Here is a 22,846-nt window from a genome sequence, read left to right on the forward strand (position 1 = left end):
GCCATCCCCCTGTCATCCAGGGGTAGGAAGTCAGATCTCTCCAAGGCTATTAAGAGAGCTGGGGCGGAGGTCGCCTCTGGTTGTCAATCCACTATTGATGGGGTCCTTAGAGTAGGAAATACCCCGCGTGGTGTCCCTCCATGAAGTGTTTGTCTTTCAATTGCAGGGGCTTGGCTAGTGCCTCCAAGAAACTAGCCTTGAGGAGGCTCATCGAGATTGAACCGATTGACATTATCCTGCTTCAAGAAACTCTTGGTATGGCTGATCATATCTCCCACTCCCTTCAATCTATGATCCCGAGCTGGACATTTGTCGCCCTAGATGCTGCAGGGAGATCTGGGGGACTGGCTATAGGATACAACCCTCGAACCATCCGGGTTGATGCATCTTGGGGGGGTTCGGGATTCTTGGGACTAGATATATTCTCTGCTGATCTTGGCATGATTCTTCGGATTGTGAATGTATATGGACCCTGTCTACAAAGGGAACAATTTTGGCAGCATTTATTAAACCTCTCTCTTCTGGACTCTGATCATACTATTATCGGAGGGGATCTAAATTTTTCTTTGGGGTTCAGAGAATCATGGGGGTCTACGGCTCAAATAGATGCTATCACTGACCATATGACAAATCTGTTGGAACAGACCAATTTTATTGATGTCCCCATGCACAAACCTCTACCCACCTGGAGAAACAGAAGGGTGGGTGATGCAGCACTGGCTCGTAGACTTGACAGATTTTTAATGAAAGGTCCGCTCTTACAGCAGCTGCATCACTACAAGCAATGGGTGGGTACGGGGGGCATATCGGATCATTCACCTATATATCTGGAAATCTAGGGGCCATTCAAAAAGCCGAAAGCCCCTTTCAAATTCAACCACGTCTGGCTGAGAGACCCTGCTTACATCAAGATGGTCTCTGATTTCTGGATTGCAAACCCCATTCATCGAGCAGAGTCCTTCGCTAAAGGTTTTTGCAATAATCTCTCTGAGCTTAAACATCTCTCTATTAATTGGGCCAGGGAGAAGCGCTCTCGAGAAACCTCACAACTCACTCATATTGAATCTGAGCTGAGCTCATTACTTGATGATTAAAGTTTGGGATTCATCTCTGCGGATGATAAGATCCGATTGATTGAGCTGGAAAATCAGAAGGCCAACATTCTAAAGGAGCGCGAGGAATCCCAGAGGTTGAGGAGTAGAGCTATATGGTTAAAAGTTGGGGACGATAATACTAGGTTCTTTCAAAACTATGCCAAGGGACGAAAGGTATCTAATACCATTTGGAATCTTCCTTTGCCTGAGGGAGGCTTTGCTGACACTTTCAACAAGCTAGCCCACCTTGGCACTACACATTTCAGGAATCTTCCTGATATTATAAATGTGGCGGGACATTTTCCAAGGTTTTTCAATGAGGATGATGCAGAAGAGCTCTTCACACCGGTCACCTCCGATGAACTTGAAGGCACGTTAAAATGGTTCAAAAAGGACAAGAGTCCAGGCCCAGATGGCTGGACCATTGAATTCTATCTGGCTTTTTATGAGATCCTGGGGCAGGACCTATTGAAAGTGGTGGAGGAGAGCAGAACTTCGGGATCCCTTTACCATGCCATTAATTCGACCTTCATTGCCCTTATCCCAAAGTCCAATTCTCCTTCCTCTTTTGATTATTATAAGCCTATTTCCTTGTGCAACTGCCTATATAAGATTATTGCAAACTGTCTCAGGCCAATACTCTCCAGGCATATTGCTCCTCAAAAATTTGCCTTCCTCGAATCCAGACAGATCCATGAAGCCATCGGATCAGCTCAGGAAGCCATCCACTCTATCTAGACCAAGCATCTAAAAAGCATCATTCTCAAGATTGACTTGTCCAAAGCTTTCGACCGAGTCAGCTGGCTTTATATTAAGATGATTCTTATACACTTGGGTTTCCCTCACAATTACATTACATGGATTATGGCCTGCATTACCACACCTACCTTCAGTGTCCTCATTAATGGCTCGGCCTCTCACTTCTTTCACTCTGAAAGGGGGCTTAGGCAGGGCTGCCCTCTATCCCCACTTCTATTTCTTATTGTCATGGAGGGTCCAAGTCGCTTAATTGCATCAACCAAGAGGGATGGAGATATTTTTGGACTCAAGATTACAAAGGATTTCTTTCTTACACACCTCCTATTTGTGGACGATGTGCTTATTTTGCTTGATGGCAGCATTCGGGATTCCAGATCCTTTTCCAAGATACTCCTCCTCTTCTCGTCTGCTACTGGGATGCTTGCTAACCAGTCCAAATCCACCATCACCTTTACTCATACCTCTGTTTATGAATCCCAATTTTCTCATCAGGTCTTTCCCTACAGTATCCACCCCTTGGATAGAGGCCTCAAATATCTAGGTTTTTGGCTTAAACCTACCTGCCAGAGAATTCCAGATTGGGTTTGGCTTGTTACAAAACTGGAGAAGAGACTGTCCATCTGGAGTTATAGATATTTATCTAGGGTGGGCAGATTGGTGCTTATCAAATCGGTCCTGGAAGCTACACCAGTTTAATGGATGGCACTTGCATGGATCCCCAGGAATAACCTATCTCGACTAAAACAATTATGCAACAGATATCTCTGGAACGGGAATCAGGATAAAAGATTATTTGCCTGGATCAGCTAGCAAAAGATTGCAATGCCAAAGAAATGGGGAGGATGGGGACTGAAAGACCTTCCCCTTTTCGCACAAGCCCTAGCTGCAAAAATGGGCTGGACCTTGTTGACTGGTCAGAATCTATGGACTCATATCTCATATCATAAATATATCTGGCCACAGAACATGTTGGATTGGGTTCGTCTACCTACTTGGCCGTCGACGGGCAGCTCATCTGTATGGAAGGCATTGCTCCACTCCCTTCCCCATATACGAGACAATCTGGTGTGGCGAATCAATGATGGCTCCCTGGGTAGGATCGGGCTGGATCCATGGATTGGTAGTGGAGGAAGACACTTACTTTCTAGAGACCTCATCATGTATCTTCATGCACATGAGATCAGGGTTTTCTTGCACATTGCAGACCAACAAAATTCGAATATTTTTTCACAAGCATGGAAATCTGCACAGCAACTCGACCTTCCTCCCCGATGGCACCAGGAATGGCATGAATACATCACAACATTATCGAAATCTCACATAAGGATAAAAGAGGGACCTGATGAATTAGTTTGGTGTCTGGCAGAAAATGGTATATATTCCCCAAAGTCAGGTTACAGTTCACTGATACAGCACAAAAGACCAGAACAGACATTGAATTGGTGGAGATACATTTGGAAGCTTACTGCACCTCCACGCACCAGACTATTCTTCTGGTGCATTCTTAGAGACATAGTGCCCACGGGGGAGCATCTAGCTCACAGAGCTATTTACGGGCCTACCTGGTGTATTCTGTGTAAATGTGAATCGGAATCCACAGAACATATTTTCTTACTCTGCACCGCATTACAATCTCTTTGGCGGAGTATATCCTCATCTATCCGTTCCGCTGGGTTATGGACTGGCAATGATCTAAGCAGCGCATGGGATGACTGGTCTGGCAGACACAAGGGATCTAAACTTCAGAGCCTCCCCTTGCTTGTCAGCTGGTACATCTGGCAGGCTCGAAATCGATACATTTTTGATAACAAAGTTGTGTGTTGGCCGCACATTGAGGCTGGCATAATCTCTGCATATAATGAATTGCCAGATCCTATACCCCCTAGAGAGCGTTGCACTCACCCACCTCCCAGCATTGAAAAAACTACCCCCTGGGCGTTCTTTGATGGGGCTGCAAATCAACAGGGTTGTGGAGGTGGCTTCATTCTTTACATAAATGAACAACATTTCTACAAAGTAAAGATGGGATTAGGAGCTGGCACCAATAATTTCGCGGAACTCATTACCCTCCGTCACTTATTGCATTTCTCCTTGGGACATCAGTGCTTCAATCTAAATATTTTTGGGGACTCAAAGATTATTATTAACTGGTTCAATAGCATATTTGTTTGTCACATACACACACTCAGCAACATATTAAACGAAGTGAATATTTTCAAGGCAGAATTTAAAAATATCTCTTGTAATCACATTTATAGGGAGCATAACTATAGCGGTGATCAATTATCCAAGGAGGCTGCGTCATTACCCAGAGGAGAATGGGTGATACAAGAGCAGAGGGGGAATGATGAATTCCGCTATTATCATCGGCCTTATATAGATCAACATTATCAGGGGGACCTTGGTCCTTGAACTACAAATGTTTTTTGTAAAGAACTGTAAAAACTCAAATTTTTGAAATCTTTTTGATGTTACTTTGACATATATTTTTGAGATACTATACTGGAAGGGGCCCTGCGTGGCCTATGTACAGGCTTATACAGACACATAATAGTTTTAAACAGCTATTTGTTTTATAGGCAGATCGCCCTGCGTGGTGTATCTGGACAGCTCAGAGTCCCTCATGTTAGTACATGGATGACTCAGATTACAGCATATGCAACAACATTTACAATATGTAATTTTCTCTATATTAATGAAAATTACGGATTTTTCCAGAGGAAATAGATGTATATATATATATATATATATATATATATATATATATATATATATATATATATATATATATATATATATATATATATATATATATATATATATATATATATATATATATATATATATATATATATATATATATATTATATGGTGGTGAAATCCTCCAAGCAAGGTAAAGTACTTGTTGTGTGATTCCCATAGGGATGCTAGAATTGAAATCCAGGTATATATGTGTAGTAGGACGAAACAAATATGGCATGGAGAGGTCGAGACAGAGAGATACTCTAGTCGTCTAGTAAAATGACAAATGAAAAATATGGAAACAAAAAGTATAAGGATAGGGTAGTCATTTGTCAACCCTAACTGCTCATGTTTGTTAGATATCTAGATTAAATTGACATCATTAAAGGGGAAAGGACAAAGAGACATGTGAATTTCATGTCAGCACCTTTGTCGTGGCATTCTTCCAAGGCACCAAGTATATAAAGGAACCTACTTGGGGTACACATCCCATGTTCATTAAAAAGAAAACCTAAATAAGTATCAAGACTTAAAGGAACAACATATTATAAAATTGTATGAATGTAATGTATGGGGTATATACATGTGTAATGGGGTTGGAATCATACAATATGGAATTGATAATTATGGCAAAGGGTCAACATATGACTGATATAGTTTATGCATATAACTATAGGCTGTAGAACTAATCGTAAGATAAGAATAAGTTATTTCTAGATTAGACCTAATTATGAATTAGAAGAGGAAGAATCATGTAATGCTCCTCTACTGTTGTAATGTTGTTCTTATTGTTCAGACAAAGTCATGTTAATGTGAATGGCGGAAAAGACATAAAGAACATTGAAATTATTATGTAAATAATTTTATTAATAAATAAATAGTTGGGTGGAAAATACTTTGGAATGGGACACTTGAGTACGATATTATTGCCAAAGAAAGAAAAAACAAAAAATCCCATTAGTGAATATGAATGGGATAACTCTTCCATGATAAAGATTTGGGATAAGGTTTAATGGATATGAGAGGAAATTCATTAAATCTCTTAGTTGGGGAAAGATGCTAAGCTTGGACAAGAATAAAGCACTGCGAGAGAGAAAAGCAGGATTTAAAGGAAAAATCCCATGCTAGTGATGAGGGAAATCACAAAAGTGGGACATCACTGAATGAAGGAATCGATTATGGAAGACAAAGTATAATATAACTATAAAAGAATCAATAAAGGTGGTTGATTCTATCTTTTTTGGCACTATCATAGAAGCCACCCAGACTATGCTTCATGATCAAGGTCTTTCGAAGTTCTTATAGGGAGAAGCTGCCAACACCGTTGTGTATGTCTAAAACCGATGCTCAAACCAAGCTTTGGACTTCAATAAACTCGAAGAAGTATTCACCGGTAATAAACCTGATGTTTCTCATTTTAGAATTTTTTATTGTCCCATATATTTTCATGTGCCAAAAGAGAAAAGAAACAAACTAGATGCATATGGGAAGAAAGGAACATTTGTGGGCTACAGTGAAACTTCAAAGGAATATAGAATCTATGTGCCTAGTCAAAGGGAAGTGGAATTAAGTTATGATGTCACTTTCGATGAATATTATACACTTAAAAGGATTCGAGACCTTCCTATTCCTAGGAAGGCCAATGATGATGTTGATGCAGAAAAGCAAGATGAATCTCCATTCGATGAACCGATGTCCGATGTTGAAGTCCGATGGATCTCATTGATCCACCTCCTAGTGAGCCCTCTACTACAAGAAAGAGGCCTTTGTGGCTTAAAGATACTCTTGAAGATGTTGAGAAACACATTGCACCAAGGGGGAAATTTTGCGAAAGTAAGAAGCCGAATAGGTACCAAGGGTACTTAGTTTCCATGAGTACCATTATACAATCTGAGCCTTGTACATTCAAATAAGTCGTGAAGCAACAAGTTTGGAAGGATGCAATGAAAAAATAATATGAATCGATCATGAAGAATGATGTCTGGGATGTGGTTCCTAGACCCAAGGATAAGTTTGTGGTCACTTTGAAATGGCTCTACAAGATCAAACATGGAGCTTATGAGAATGCTGAGAAATTCAAGGCCAGATTTGTAGCTCGAGGCTTCTCTCAAAAGGAAGGAGTAAACTATGATGAGATATTTTCACCAGTTTCCTGATATACTATCATCCATTCGATCATAGCCCTTAATGCCTTGCAAAGATGGAACCTTCATTTGATGGATGTTAAAACTACCTTCTTGCATGGTTCACTTAAGGAGTAAGTATATGTGGAACAACCCGAGGGGTTTGAGGTTCAAGATCTTAAGACACATGTATGCATGTTGAAGAAAGCTCGCTATGGGTTGAAGCAAGAGTATGACAGGATCGATAGCTATCTTATGAAGCTTGGATTACGAGAAGTGATGCTAACCCGAACCTTTACTTCAAGGTTGAAAAGGATAGACCTCTCATTCTGGTCCTTTATGTGGATGATCACTTTCTGACAGGTGATGACCCTCTTATTCATCAATGCAAGAGGGAGTTGGCTTCCGAGTTCGAGATGAAGGACCTAGGACCGATGCATTATTTCCTAGGGTTGGAGGTTTGGCAAAAGCCAGGTGATATTTTCCTTTCTCAAGGAAAATATATTGTGAAGCTAATTTAGAGATATGGGATGGTGGACTATAAGTCTGTGACTACTCTGATGGAACTCAACATCAAGAAGCTATGTGGAAGTGATGCTGGGCCTGAATAGGCGAACCCTACCAAGTATCATCAACTTGTGGGGGCACTGATGTTCTTGGTCAACTCTCATCCTGACATATGCTTCACTATGAACACGTTGAGTCAATATATGGACGAGCCTCATCACATTCATTGGATTTCTACCAAGGATCTCTTGAGATATCTTCAGGGAATAATCCACTATGGACTGAGATACACTGCCCAAGATTTGAGACTACATGGATATACAGATGTTGACTGGGTTGGAAGTGTGGTGGATCGTAAGAGCATGTCTGGGTGCTGCTTCTCTTTGGGGTCTGCTTCTATATCTTGGATGAGTAGGAAGAAGAAATAATTTTCACTAAGCACCGTCAAGGTCGAATACATTATTGCAAGTGTGGCCTGTTGTGAAGCAGTTTGGTTGAGGAAGCTCTTTAGTGAGCTATTTGAACACGTGCTAGATACCACTGTGATATTCTGCGACAACCAAATTTAGATTATCCTATCAAACAATCCCGTGTTCCACGACCACTCTAATCACATTGATATCAGGTACCACTTTACCCGGGATATGGTACAATGAGGAACAGTTAGGTTCCAACACGTCAAGACAGATGAGCAGGTTGCAGATATTCTCATGAAGCCTCTCGGGAAGGTAAAATTCTTAGTCTTCCGAGAGAGACTTGGAGTGTTAGAATGAACCTCTTATGAGGGTCCCATATGAGTTGAGCACAGAGCTCTGGGAGCTCCTTGGGGTGTGGGGTACTTCTTGGAGCTAGCTATGAGAAACCATAGAGTGAGTGGTTCACCTTCCCCTAGTGGTGTGTTGGATATAGGGTGAGTGGTTCACCTTCCCCTGTGATACCCCATTATGGTTGACATGTGTGTAGGGTGAGTGGTTCAACCTAGACATATGTACGGAGGGTGAGTGGCTCACCTTCCCCTATGATTGACATATGCATAGGATGAGTGTTTCACCTTCTCCTATGGCATATCAGAAGGATGAGTGGTTCACCTTCTCTTATTGTTTCCCCGAAACACATCCTATGCATAGAGTCTGATACTCATGGAAAGTACCTATCATCTAGCCAATGAGTTGGGAAAATCTGGTTAGGCACCATAGCACTACCGATGGATGCATGTACTGTCATACTCCCTATGACTAAGATGCATGGTGTTAAACAACTTGATCGGGGATCAAGAAATGACTTCAGTCAATGGAGAGTGGTATGATATACTCTTGATCACTTGTTCTTCATTATTAGTTCACCGTTAAGAAGAACAGAGCAGAGCAGGCTAGTGATGACAGGGATTGTGGAGGATGACAGGTTGGCATAATGATGGATTGGCAGGTGGAATTCTCCAGAGTTGAGAGGGGGTGTTAAAATGGGAAAGTGGGGCCAACTTCCACCTTATGACAACTCATATGATGGACACGATTATTGCATTGGATCCCTCTTTCGGAGAGGTACAATTTTAATATAAATATCATCTCATTCTGACAAGCAAAAATGGAATTATGAATTTATTTCTCTTATGGACAAATTGTCAAGGTCAGCCACAATTAAATGTAGGCTCATGAAGCCCAATAGATGTGTCTCTTCACCCTCAATGAAGTGTATAAATAGAGGATACCTTTTCCTCATTTAGACATCACTCATCACATCATATTCTCTCTCTTATTTGGTTTGAACAACATGGAGGTCTTTGTCTTTTCTTCGCATGTGTGGCAGGAAACTTTCTCTCTCTTCTTCACATGTGTGGCATGAGGCCGAGTTTTTCTATGTAAAACAGTTGAAGTTTTCAGGGCATTGACTTAGGGGGATTTGACTAACATTGACCTCAGTTTTTGGGCCAGAATTTTGGTTTTTGTAGGCCTCATTTATTAGCACGAAAATCAAGAAGTTTGGGATAGGTTGACCAACGTTGACTTCATTTTGACTTCAAATTTGACTGCTGAAAATTACAGCCATGTTTCTCTCTCCTTTGGCTGGGTTTGACCGATTTGTTTTGGGCTGATTTTGACTCTCCTCGATGATTAAGTTGGATTGTTGTTGACTAAGCTTATTAGAGGACATTTTGGGTAGCTTGGACCACCATTCACTTTTTGGATGCATTGCCTGTTGATTTATCTACGGATTTGGCATATCTGTTTTGGGCTCACATTTATGATATTTGTACTCTCTCTCTGTTGAACTATTGAAGAATAATAAGATTTGATCAAAAGGTTTCCCCACATTGGGGTTTGTCCCTGGCATCTGCCACATTTTGTGTCCTCTTGTCTTGACTTGTTTTCTACATATGATTTTATGTTCTATCTGCATTTACTATCAATGTTTATAAGTTAATGTGATTTCTACTCGATATAATTGGAATTTGTCATTAGGTTGCTAAAGGAACATTGAAGTAAATTGTCTTAAGCATAGAACATATCATTGTTATCTAAAATTAATATAAACCCTAAGATAAATATTATAAACCATAAAATAAACATGGTTGGCCATGGTTGATTTTCATATCGAGACAACCTTTGTCACAATGTGACTTTGGACCATTTTCGACCATGGTTAACCATGATTGATTTTCATATCAAGACAATCATTTTCACAATCGGAGGTTGGACAATGGTTGACCGTGATTGATTTTGATATTTAAACAATCTATGTTGCAATGTGACGTTGGACAATGGTTGAGCATGGTTGTCATAATGCAATGTTGAACAATGGTTATTGACCATGGCTGACCATGATTGATTTTCATATTGAGACAATCATTCTCACAATATGACGTTCAATCATGATTGACCATGATTGACCATGGTTAATTTTTATATTGAGATTATCTTTGTCACAATTTAGTGTTAGATCATTGTTTACCATAATTGACCATCGTCGACCATTTTTGACCAATTTTGACCATGATTGACCACAGTTGATGATAGTTGACAATGGTTGAACATGGCTAATTTTCATTTTGAGACAATCTTTGTCGCAATGTGATATTGGATCATGGTTAACCATTGTTGACCATGATTATAAACCCAAGGGATTTATATTAAACCCTAAGAATAATATTATAAACTTCATGAATAATATTATATCCTAGGAATATGAACCCTTAGATTTCTAAACCCAGGGGATTGATATTATAAACCCAAGGGATTAATACTAAAAAGTAAACACATATTAAACCCAAAGGAATAATATTAAAACCAAGGGATTAATATTATAAACCCAGGGTATATAAACCCTAAGATAAATATTATAAACCCTAAAATAAACATGGTTGATTTTCATATTGATACAATCCTTGTCACAATGTGATAGTGCAGCATGGTTGACTATGCTTAACCATGATTGATTTTCATATCAAAACAATCTTTGTCATAATGCGACGTTAGACCAAGATTGATTTTCATATTAAAACCATATAGCTAAATTAAATATAACATTGCGACAACTTATAATATTAATCATTTATATTTATTAATCTCTTGTGTTTATAATATTAATAATCACCTATCAATTAATGCTTATTGATCTTATTGAATATTGAATTACTCTGAGTTTAAGCACTAATATCTAGAAATGCCATGTAAACAAAGGAAAATTAATCAAAATATTTTAAATGGCATATCATAATTTTAATGAGAAAAAAATATAGAATAAATTATAAATAAAAATGAAATTATCGCAATTGTACAATTAAAATAATTTTAAATTATTTCAGATTTGAAATTTAAAATTAAATTATAAATGTATTATATTAATAATATATTAAAAAAATTTTAATAAAATGTATTAATTAATTGTTCTAAATAATTAATAAATTTAATTTAATTTAATATAAAAACTACTATAAAATTTTATTTATCTAATTAATTTGACATTTAATAAAAAAAATATACAAATCATTTTTTAATATTATTTAAATCATATTTAAATAAATCATTTCACAATATCTTCTATGTATTTTTAGTAGCTATGAAGATCTAGCAATGACATGAATCAAATAAAATATTCAAAATATTTATCACTATTGTTATGATGAAACATTTGTTTACATAGGACTAATTAAATTTTCATTAAATTATTAAGATTAATACCAACTATTAGATATGATAGAGATGAGATAGTTGTTTACACGTGATCAATTAAAATTCCATTAAATTATTAGACATAATACAAATTTTTAGAGATGGGAAATAATAAGAATGTTATTATCATTTAGGTCAGCAATGGTAAAAATAAAATAATTTTAATTTATTTAAAGTAAATATTGAAATTTAAAAAGGTAAATTATAAGATGTTTTATATTAATAATATATTTAAACAATTAAAAAAATCTATTAACTCAATTATATAAAATAACTAATAAATTTAATTTAATGTAATATAAAAACTTACTATAAATTTTAATTAATTAATTTAGTTGAATATTTTAATTTAATTAATTTAGTTAAATATGTTAATTTATTTACTTATTTGTCTATTTCAAATAAATTATTGTTGCTAGCAATACCACTTAATGTTGATCAAGAACCGGTTTTTTTGGAGCTCTACAACCCTAATGGTCATGCAGCCATGAGGTAGGTGGCGCGGAAAACCTTGAATACAGCCAGATAGCGGCACTGAAACCAAGAGATCACAGTAATGACAGAGAAAGACAGGAGGGGAGAGATCCCCCCTATAGAGATGCAGCGGCAGGAAAAGGAACGAGCAACAACAAACTGGACGAGGAAACAAAGACACAAGGACATGTCCTCGGAGCAAGATGGCAGGCAGGAAGCAGAGGTAAATGTTTACCGTGTGCAGTGGAAAAATCGAGATTCGTTATACCCATGAATAAACTCGAGCGCTATAGAAGTTATATGAAGGACCATGCGTTAATATGCAAGTTCATTATCGTATGGTCGTCAGAAAAGGACCTAACTAGATGGATACAGCAGAAATGGCAACCTCGAGGCCACATAGAGCTGAAGCTAGGCGCACAAGGCTTCTTTACGGTAATCTTCTCAAACCTGCAAGATAAAGAAAGAGTGTTTGAAAACGGTCCATATTTTCATAATACTGCAGGTTTCTTCATGAGGTACTGGGAGGAGTGTTACAACCCTGATAAAGAGAAATTCCTAGCAGCTCCAGTGTGGGTAAGATTGTTCGGATTACCAATGGATTTCTAAGACCCTAAGATTCTAAAAGGAATAGGTAATACAATAGGAAGCTTTGTCAAAATAGTTGAATCAATAAAGAAGGGAAGATACACCTCGTATGCAAGAATCTGTGTCTATATGAACATAGCTGACCCGATTCCGGGGGCAGTGGAGCTTGAATACCATGAGGAGGTGTGGCAATAGGCGCTGGACTATGAGCACATCCCTTTTCGATGCAGAAAGTACCATGAATATAGCACCTTTAAAAGGAATGCCCCCTTAATTCAGAAGAGGAAGAACGGAAAAGCAAGCAATAGAGGAAATATCAAGAAGATAATGAAGGGTTTCAGGAGATAAAATATAAAAAAAACCCACAAATGAAACCTCTAAGGAAGGAAGAAAGGAACAACCAGCCAAAACAAATAAGGCAAATAGGTTTGAAATTCTACAGGTAGAAGAAGAAGATCAAGAGATCCGAATAATGGACTATCAGGAGGAAAAGGAACAGGAAGGCATCCCAAGCCAAGGTGCAAACAGCAAAGAGGAAAACCCAAAGCGAAACAGCGGAAAAGGTAGGAAAGGAAAAGGAGGAAAACCGGGAAAGTGAAGTAATAGAAATAGATACCAGTAGAGGGGAAGATCCAACGATATAAGAAGAAATCCTGAGAAAACTGTTGGAAAAATGGAGACACTTGGATGAAAGGTTCATCCCAGAAGAGGATAAAAAATTATACAGGGAAACCTTCCAAAAATATAAAGAAAAACAAGATTAGGGAAATACAGGAATGACTGAGCAACTAGGCATCCAACCGGAAAATAACCAAGATCAACAAAGTAAAGCGAAAGGAGGGAAAAAAAGAGGTAGGAGGAATATTCAGGAGTCAATACAGATTATGGGAGAGATGCTAGTCAATACTGGAAGAGTAGTACTGCTCTCAGCGGTTTTCCACCAAACAACCCCAACCACCCAATGATAATTACATCCTGGAACATTCGAGGACTTAACAGCAAAGGTAAACAGAGATACCTAGTAGAAAGGATCAAAAGAGAAAAACCCCAAATTATGTTGTTACAGGAAATAAAAATAACAGGGGGGAAATGGAGGAGATTTTAACAAAAATTAAACCTACATATGAATGTATGACAATTGATGCAAAAGGTAGTGCGGAGGGAATTGCAATCTTATGGAACCCCACAGAAGTTACAGTAGATTACTGGATAGGAATGAAAATGATTCTTTTAGGGAGATTCAGACTTATAGGACACAAAGACTGGTTCATGGTCTCGGCGATTTATGGACCTCATATAATAGTGGAAAGAGGAAACTTCCTCCTCCAACTGCAACAGTTAGGAAACATGCACACAGAAAAATTGTGGCTGATAGCAGGTGATTTTAATATGACAACTTCAAAAGAGGAAAAGAAAGGGGGATTGCAATGGGAAGAACCAGACATGGAAAGATTTAGAGACACACAGTCGGCACTAAAAATGATTGATATACATACCATTAATGGAAAATTCACTTGGAACAACCGCAGAGGAGGAAGCAAGCAGATAGCTTCTAGGCTTGACAGGTTTCTAGCAACAGAACACTTCATAGGGAAAGACATTTTCTATGAAGCAACAATTCTACCATGTCAAGGATCAGACCATTGGCCCATAAAACTAGAAATTGCCATGAACAGTCAAAATCAGAACAGACCCTTCAGGTTTGAAGCTTTCTGGTTGCAAGAACCAACCTTCATAGAAAAAATGGAGCAATGGTGGAAGAACAATGAGATTGAAATAAAAGGAAGGAACAAGATGCACACCCTCCAACTAAGATTAAAGGAGCTAAAAGGCAAAATAAAGAAATGGAATAGAGATGAATTTGGAAATATTCAAAAAGACCAAGAAAAGCTTTAGACAGACATGAAAAGAATACAACAGAAAATAATAGAAGATGGGAGAACAGAGGAACTAGCACAGGAAGGAGTGGTACTAAACAGGCTGGAGGAAAGAAGAAAACAGGAGGAAATTTTATGGAGACAGAAGTCAAGAATACAATGGCTAAAAGAGGGGGAAAGAAACACGAAATTCTTCCACAGGGCCATGCAACAGCATAGACAGCAGAATAGAATATTCTCTCTAAAAGATAATCAAGGCAACAGGTTAACTCAGAAAGAGGAGATGGAGAGTTTGTTGATACAACACTTCAAAGGAATCCTGACTGAGACGCAAAGCAATAGAGAAGAAGAGATAGCAAAAATAAGTCAATACATACCCAGAAGGGTGAATCGAGAACAGAACATGGCACTCCTAAGGGTGATAACTGAAAAAGAGGTAGAAGAGACAGTGAAGACAATGGCAAAGAACAAAGCCCCAGGACTGGATGGGTACACAACAAAATTCTTCCAAGCAACCTGGAGCTTTATGAAGCAAGACATTGTAAATGTTGTGGAAGAATCCAGATGTACGAAAAGAATGCACCTAGCTTGGAATGCAACCTTCCTCGCATTGATCCCGAAGATGGAAAAGGGTGACGACCCACAAGGTTTTATACCAATAGCATTATGTAATGTAATTTACAAAATCCTAGCCACCATAATGGTGAATAGATTAAAATCTATCATTTCAGAATTGATTTCAGATGAACAAACAGGATTCGTGAAAGGGAGACAAATATTGGACGGAATCATAGTTGCATAAGAGGCGATCCATTCACTGAAGAATTCAAGACACAAAGGAATGATGATCAAACTCGACCTAGCTAAAGCATATGACAGGCTAAGATGGGAATATCTCCTGAAAATCCTAAAAGCTTATGGGTTCGATGATAGATGGATAGAATGTGTAATGTCTATGATCACCACACCAAATATGTTCATAATGCTAAATGGGACTCCTACAGAAACTTTTAACCCGTCCAGAGGGCTTAGACAGGGGGACAATTTTTCCCCATTCTTGTTCATAATAGTTGTTGATATTCTGGGAAGACTAATAAAAGCAAGAGTGAATAGTGGAAAGCTAAAATGCCTTAGACTGTGGGGAGAAGAACTACCCCTAACACATCAACAATTCGTAGATGACATCATGATGTATGGACAAGCCAACGTCAAGGAAGCAAAGCAATTACTGGAAATCCTTGGGGAGTTTACAAAAGCATCAAGTATAGAGATAAATAAAGATAAAATGGAAATCTTCTTCTTCAACACCCCAATGATTTTCCAATCATTCCTAGCAAGAACAATGGGTTTCCGAACAGGGAAGTTCCCCACTAAATATCTAGGTATCCAGCTTAGTGATAAGCAAAATAGAATTGCTAACTGGGGAGGTTTGATAGGGAAAATACAAAAAAGAATGGATAACTGGGCGTTCAGAGCTCTGAACACCCGAGTCGCCTCATTCTTCTTAAGTCGGTCGTCTAATCAATGCCAATATACCAAATGACCAGCCAAGCTATACCAAAAACAATATGCCAAAAAATGGTGGAACTTTTCAAAAAAATTCTATGGAAAGGAACAAACAAAACTAAAAAGCATGCACTGCTATCATGGAAATGGCTGAGCAAATCTTTAATAGAAGGAGGATTAGGGTTGCGAGATCCATATATCCTAAAACAAGTAATGGGTGTAAAACTATGGTGGAGATGGATACAATGAGGAGAAGATTTATGGAAAACATTGTGGGAAAAGAAATATGAGATGGCCAGATCCCCTGAAGGAAAATTGAGAAGCTAATCAAAAAAGAAAGGTTCCGCAACTTGGAACTTGGCGAGGTCAAATAGGGACTTGATAAGAGAACATAGTTTCTGGGAAATCAAGGAGGGTGACAAAGAAAAATTCTGGAATGAGGAATGTCAACAAAGAGAAACCCTCCATTAGCAACCTCAACTCCAAGAAATTTACTAGTTCACCACCCAAATGGAGGAAGACGCAGCCCGGAACTATTGGCTGCCTGAAAGGGACAGATATTAGAGAAAATGGAAAATGAAAAAGGACTGGAAAGAAGCACCAGAAACAGAACAGTGGGCAAATTACAAAAAGGAGATGGAGACAAGGAAAATTGTAGTTAAAGAAGGAACAGACATTATAAGATGGGGGAAATGAATCAAAGGAATGTTTACGACAATAGAAGGATACTACATAAAGGCTGGTAGCACTAGCAATCCTGAAATCAAAAAATGGGATAGAATCTGGAAAATGAAAACTTGGCCAAAGATAGTGTTATTTACCTGGATAATGGCCCTTGGACGAGTTTTAACCTGGGACCAATTGAGAAGGAAGGGGACGTAAGGTGCATTGCGCTGCGTCTTATGCCAGGAACAAGAAGAAACGATGGAACACCTGACCAACTCCTATTGAGTCAGCAATATCCTGTGGCAAAACCACCAGCAGCTTTTCGAGATTAGCGACAGAGATACAAGCAGCATAACATTAACTGTAGAAAACTGGAGGAGTAAACCGTACCGTAATGCAATCTTGAATAGAGCCTGGAATCTCTCCATAGGGTTCATCCTGTGGAACATATGGAAAGAAAGAAATCGGTTGATTTTCAAGGAAGAAGGAAAAGCCACGAAGGAAATATGGAGCCAAACAGTCCAGAACATAAGAGAAACTATAATCCTAGAGAAGTGGAATGACGAAGACTGGAAAGCAGACCAAACGGAGACACATATTCTGAACTGCTTGCAAATAAAAATAAGTACCACAGACATGGCTGCAAGAAAATATAAGGCCGAAGAAGCAGGAGAAAATGAGCACTACAGGAATCCGCCGCAGGGATTCACAAAATTGAACTTTGATGGAGCGACAAAAAGGAACTCAGGGGTGGCAGGTATAGGAGGAATATTTAGGCATGACAGAGGAAGAACGCTATGGGTATACACGATGGACTGTGGAAACACATCAAATAATGAGGCAGAATTCCATGTGTTGAACAGGGGGATAGAAATAGCCATCTGAGAAGGGTATCAAAAACTCCAGATAGAAGGAGATTCGAAGCTCGTGATAGACATACTCAAACAATTACAGCACGGAGCACCAGCAGAGAAGCTGAGTTACAGCTGGCAGACCGCATGGATAATCAAAGAAATAAGCCAACAGTTGAGAAGGATAGCCTACATAATACCTTCCCATGTGAGACGAAAAGGAAATGCTCCTGCAGATTGCCTCGCGAACTGGGGATGCAGGAAGGGAGACCAGCAACTGGATGCAAGCGCGGAAGAGCTCAACCAAAAAGAGGATATGGAGCAATTGATACAATTGGTAGAACAAGATAGGATTATGAGTGAGCATCTAGAGAATTCGACGGGAAAAGACCGGAGCGGAGAGGGAAAAGGACAGACGCAGGAGGACAGTACAGGATAGAGGAGGAGCAGGACGAGGGAATTTCGGTGATCAGCAGGATGAGGAAGGAGGGCAGAGGAAGGACAATCCCCGAGAGTACGGGGAAGATATGGAAAGGAATGGTAGAGGAGAGGGTAAGACAACGAAATCGAAGACGTGCAGCGAAATAAAGACAAGTGGCAGGGCAGAGTCAATGATATGACGACAAGAGCAGCTAGGAGAGGAAAGAAGTTAATGCAGGACGGTGGACAGGACAAGAGGGTAGCATCCCAAGGCAGGAGGGAAGGGATGCGTGCCGAGGAAAAAACAGGACAACTGGCAGTAAAGACAAGAGTAAGGAATGAAAAAGAAATAAAGCTTAAGGAAAAGGGGAAAGAGGTATTATGCATGCAGACGAGAATGAAGAAAGGTGACGAGAAAGGAAGAGGAGGCAACGAGAAGAAGTAGAAGGAGGAAGTAAGATGAAGCTTGGTAAGAGGGTATGTGATATCTCTGGCCTTAAATCCTGATATCGTAAATTGTTTGAGAAGTAGGTTAGGATTGCAGTATGGTAAGCACACCTGGTATTGTCACTTCAATTGTAATAGCAATATTAGAGGACTGAAAGGAAAAAATTCTAAAGGGCTCTTGTTTGCTCGGGACAAAGATAAGGCGAAGAGAGGTGGCGAACAGAATTAGAACAAGGGTGTGCCTAAACAAAATTCTAACGACCCCCACCTTATAATAGGAGTCTTGGCAAAATTCGTAATAGGGAAAGGTAGAATGCCAGCAATCCTGAGAGAGGGAAGCTGAGAAAGGAAATAGCAAAGCTCCTGGGAGATGGAGTTGCACCCTAGGGGGAAGGTAGAAAATACAGCCAGTAGAAACCTTGTTGTCAACCCTGAGAAAACCGGGCTAAGGGGAGGCCTTAGTAGCCTAATTCTCACCATGGGCGAGAAGAGGCAAAACAGACAAGAGTGGGATCCCTGTGTGGCCTGGGGAAAGCAAAGTAACCACTGTTACCCCATGTCCCGGAGAATTCTCAAAGCCAAAGCCAAATTCAGTTGGGTGGGAAACCAGAGGCTGGGAATATAGAGGGTGGGAAACCAAAGGCGGGTGGGGGGAAAACCCAAGAAAAATAATGTAAACCTATATGATATGGCTGACATATGTGTTGATTGTGTGATAGGTCTAGAGACATGTCTAGAGACCGGCCATGTTCATGGATTAACGATGGTTTAATGTTAGCATTAATTTATATAAATGTTCATATGGATTAACATTGGTTTAATGTTAGCATTAATTTATAGACATTATCTCTAGAATTTCAACATTATATTTTTTATTTTAAACATTTACTTTTATTTTTATTTTTGACATGTCTAGAGACCGGCCATGTCTGCCCTGTCAAAATTGCGGTATGCATAACTGTGTCAAAATTGCGGTATGCAAACCCAATCTGGATTGTTGTTTGCATGAGAACCCAATCTAGCAGGCTTGACAATTGAAAATTGTCGTTTGCATGAGAACGCGATCTAACAGGCTACTCAGTATTTCTGTTTATTTAGCTCGAACAGCTGCGCCATCAAATTTCTACTATGTATGTTGGTTATGCTTTAGCTATAGGAGGATACTAATCCAGATAGCTATAGGAGGATACTAATCTAGGAACCAGGTAAAATTGTGTTCTTACCTTACACGCCAAGGTCTTTATCTCAATATATACCCAGGGGTGAAGTATCTACAAGTACGCCTATAGGGATTGTTGTCGTATCTCTATGACACAATTGAATCCCGTTCCCTAGCGATAGGGGCAGTAATGGCATGCACTGCACAATTTGTGTTCCCATATCTTTTGTATCCTCTGCCTCTTACCTGCACTCCGAACATGTCAGTCTCTTACTTTGATAAATTCATATATTTTAAATATTATTTTCACAGTGGACAAATTCTATTACCAATTTTTTTAAACACTAAAGCTGAGGATCTTAAATCCCTAACAATTTTTTTATTTATATTAATGGCTTAAATTACCATTTAAGGCACCTACCTTTTGCACATGCAGGACCTTCTCGGATTTTATCACAATTTAAAATGAAATCTATCAATGTGATGAAGTGGCTGATTCCCGCCGACTCCTAAAGAACCAAGGGAAACAAGTTGCATCAGTATTCCGTGGGTCTTGGCCGCTGCTGGCTTGGAATATACAAAGTGATTATCTCCTTGGAGGGATTATTGCACATTCAACCTGAGAAGGTGAGGGATTTGCATCATGGTTTTATAAGCTGTACACCACGAAGGAAGGAAGGCTTATCACCAGTGGAATATCGTCGGAACCACTTTATGTTGGATACCTGCTGGCTCGTAGCAAGAGGAGATCCCTCAAGCAAGCAAGGGCTCAGGTGGTGAGTAAAAACACCCAATCTGGCAGGCTTGACAATTGACAATTGTTGTTTGCATTACAACCCAATATGGTAGGCTTGACAACTATCATTTGCATTAGAACCTGATCTGGAAGGCTAATCAATATCTCTGTTTATTCTGTTGGAACTGTCGTGCCATCAGATTTATGTTGTGTATGCTGGCTATGCTCCATCTATAGGAGGATACTAATCCAGGAACCAGGTAAACGCCAGGGTCTTCTATCTCAATATATACCCAGGGGTGAAGTATATGCAAGTACGCCTATGGGGATTGTTATTGTATCTCTGTGACAGACTTTAATCCTGTTCCCTAGCAACAGGGGCAGTAAGGGCATGCACTGCACAAATTGTGTTCCCATATCCTTTGTATCCTCTTCCTCTTACCTGCACTCCGAACATGTCAGTCTCTTACTCTGATAAATTCATATATTTTAAATTTACCTGCACTCTAAATAGGTCAGTCTCTTACTCTGATAAATTCATATATTTAAATATTATTTTCACAACAGACAAATTCTAGTACCAATTTTTTTAAACACTAAATCTAAGGATCTTAAATCCCGAACAATTTTGTTATATACATTAATGGCTGAAAATTACTAGTTAAGGCACCTACCTTCTGCACATACATAATGCCAAGCTTAAATTAGCCCTTCTTCTTCCTCCTCATTTCTGCTTCCTTATCATATCAAGATTCTTGTGGCTTTTAGAGTGGATTGGAGCAAATAGATGCAATATCAACCCCTTTGTTCCTTGCGTCCAGAACCAACTGGTATTTTTTCTCTGCGTCTCACTACTCTACTCTAACCTTCCTTTCCGGATGAACAGTATCGATTAGATCTAAGTTCCCATTATGGTTTCCCAAGACCAGTGATTACAGGCGAATATGGAACAAAAAGTAGACATATACGCATTTCTCAAGAGGGCAGGAAATCCAGACCCAACAACAACAGATTTAGGAGTCATTTAACTAGCGGAAAGTTCTAAACGATTATTCAAAACATAATAATTTTGTGTGGAGAGTGGCTGCATGCAAGCCCCACTTGGCAGTTTACTTTATTTTTTATTTCATTTAACTTTATTTATTAGTTATCATATTTATTTTTAATTAGTCTTTTTTTTCATCTAAAAATATTAAAAAAAATACAAACCACTTTACTCAACACGAGTTGCAAATGCATGAGAGGTGTCTACCTCACGCTCTCTAAAATAAATTTTAATTGCTCAGTTCCCCATCATTGTTAGTCCACTATTTCATTTGCTATGATATGTTTCCTCTCTGTGTGTAGATGAATGAGTGAAATGACTTCTGAGGTTTATGATACTGTTTACAATCTAAATAACTTCAGTTTTATATTGAGCAATGATCATGTGTCATTCTTTCATGTTCTCAATATGCACATGTGTGTTTAGTGTATCTGTTTGGGTTATTAACAGTTTCTTTGTGTCATGTGTCCGTGGATATCCTTTGTATTGTAGGTTCTCCGCTTCCTAGCTCCATATTATCAATAATACTTTGAAGTGATCTTACATCTTTCTCATCTTGAAATAAATCTCAACAACTTTGGAAAAAAACCTTCAACGGACTTACCTTATCTGCTGATTTATCTTCTACAGAAGGATCAAAGATAGGAGGCATATCATAGAATAGTTAGATTGGTTTAATAAACTCTGAGAAATTTGATAAGGATGGCTCACATGACCTAATAAGGGTGAGGTGTGCAAGCAGGGAGACTCAACCAAAGGGAGAAGTTGGCGAACTTACCGTAAGAATGAGAGTGTGGATGCGGGTTTGTTGAGCACATAAGGCGATGATTTCAATACTTCAAGGTGGAAACAATAATGGTATTCTTTCTGTAGCAAATAACTACACTTATCGATTTTGTATCTTATGTTAGGATTAATGGCGTTGAGTTCAATATCAATATTTTTGTATTACTCCACTTACGACCTCGCTAATAAAAATGTATCTAAAAAACATTGTTTTGTTGGAAATTTCTGATAATTTCAAACACAAATTAACTGAACACAGAAACAATGCTATGTTTTTGCCACGGGATCTTTAACACAGGGAAGCCAAATAAAAATTTCTGAGCAAAGCAGAGTTTTTTTAACCAAAATAAACTTGTATTAATTCATAAACTGCCTGATACAATTTTCTTCCTCTCTTTCAAAGGGATTCACCAAGAACTTTCACAAAAAAAATTACTCTGCCTCTTTTACAAATAATTTTACACTGCTGTGTAAAATCCTCATTCACTGCTATGTTAAAAGATTTTACATTCACTGTTGTAAAATGAGAAATTCTTACATAAATTTACTGTTGTAAGAAGCCTTTCTACTCTTTTCATTCACGGCCAATATTTTTTTTAATCACCAAAAGAAACTCCTTCTTCTTGTGCTGCTGCTCATATTACATTTCATAAATTAAAAAAAAATATTACATTTACTGCACCTCACATTAGCATTGTTGTGCATTACATATTCTTTGAATAACCCTCGCGGTTTTCACTGCTGTGTGAATCCCCTGTTTTTCATTCGCTGCTGTGAACCCTCTTCTTCATCCCATGTGCATAATAAAAGGTCAACACAAAAACAAAACATATTGCATACATTTTTTATGTGTCAACAAAAAGGATATAATATTACATGCCGTATGAAAATTTAAAA

At 38.6% G+C, this 22,846-nt stretch overlaps 2 protein-coding genes across 2 annotated transcripts; both read left to right on the forward strand.

Annotated features, from left to right (window-relative positions):
• The first annotated feature begins 257 nt into the window (after positions 1 to 257).
• Positions 258 to 1,832, forward strand: LOC149181843 (uncharacterized). Its single transcript, XM_089414342.1, has 3 exons — positions 258 to 788; positions 1,125 to 1,442; positions 1,557 to 1,832. Exons 1-3 carry the CDS (start codon positions 258 to 260, stop codon positions 1,830 to 1,832), a joined length of 1,125 nt encoding a protein of 374 aa, XP_089270468.1.
• Positions 1,833 to 2,081: 249 nt separating this feature from the next.
• Positions 2,082 to 2,549, forward strand: LOC149181844 (uncharacterized). Its single transcript, XM_089414343.1, has one exon. It carries the CDS (start codon positions 2,082 to 2,084, stop codon positions 2,547 to 2,549), a length of 468 nt encoding a protein of 155 aa, XP_089270469.1.
• The last annotated feature ends 20,297 nt before the right edge of the window (positions 2,550 to 22,846 follow it).

This window comes from Pinus tabuliformis, chromosome 3_2 (assembly GCF_031772625.1).
Source record: "Pinus tabuliformis cultivar Carrire ecotype Pingquan chromosome 3_2, CPIR1, whole genome shotgun sequence".
NCBI classification, from domain to species: Eukaryota; Viridiplantae; Streptophyta; class Pinopsida; order Pinales; family Pinaceae; genus Pinus; species Pinus tabuliformis.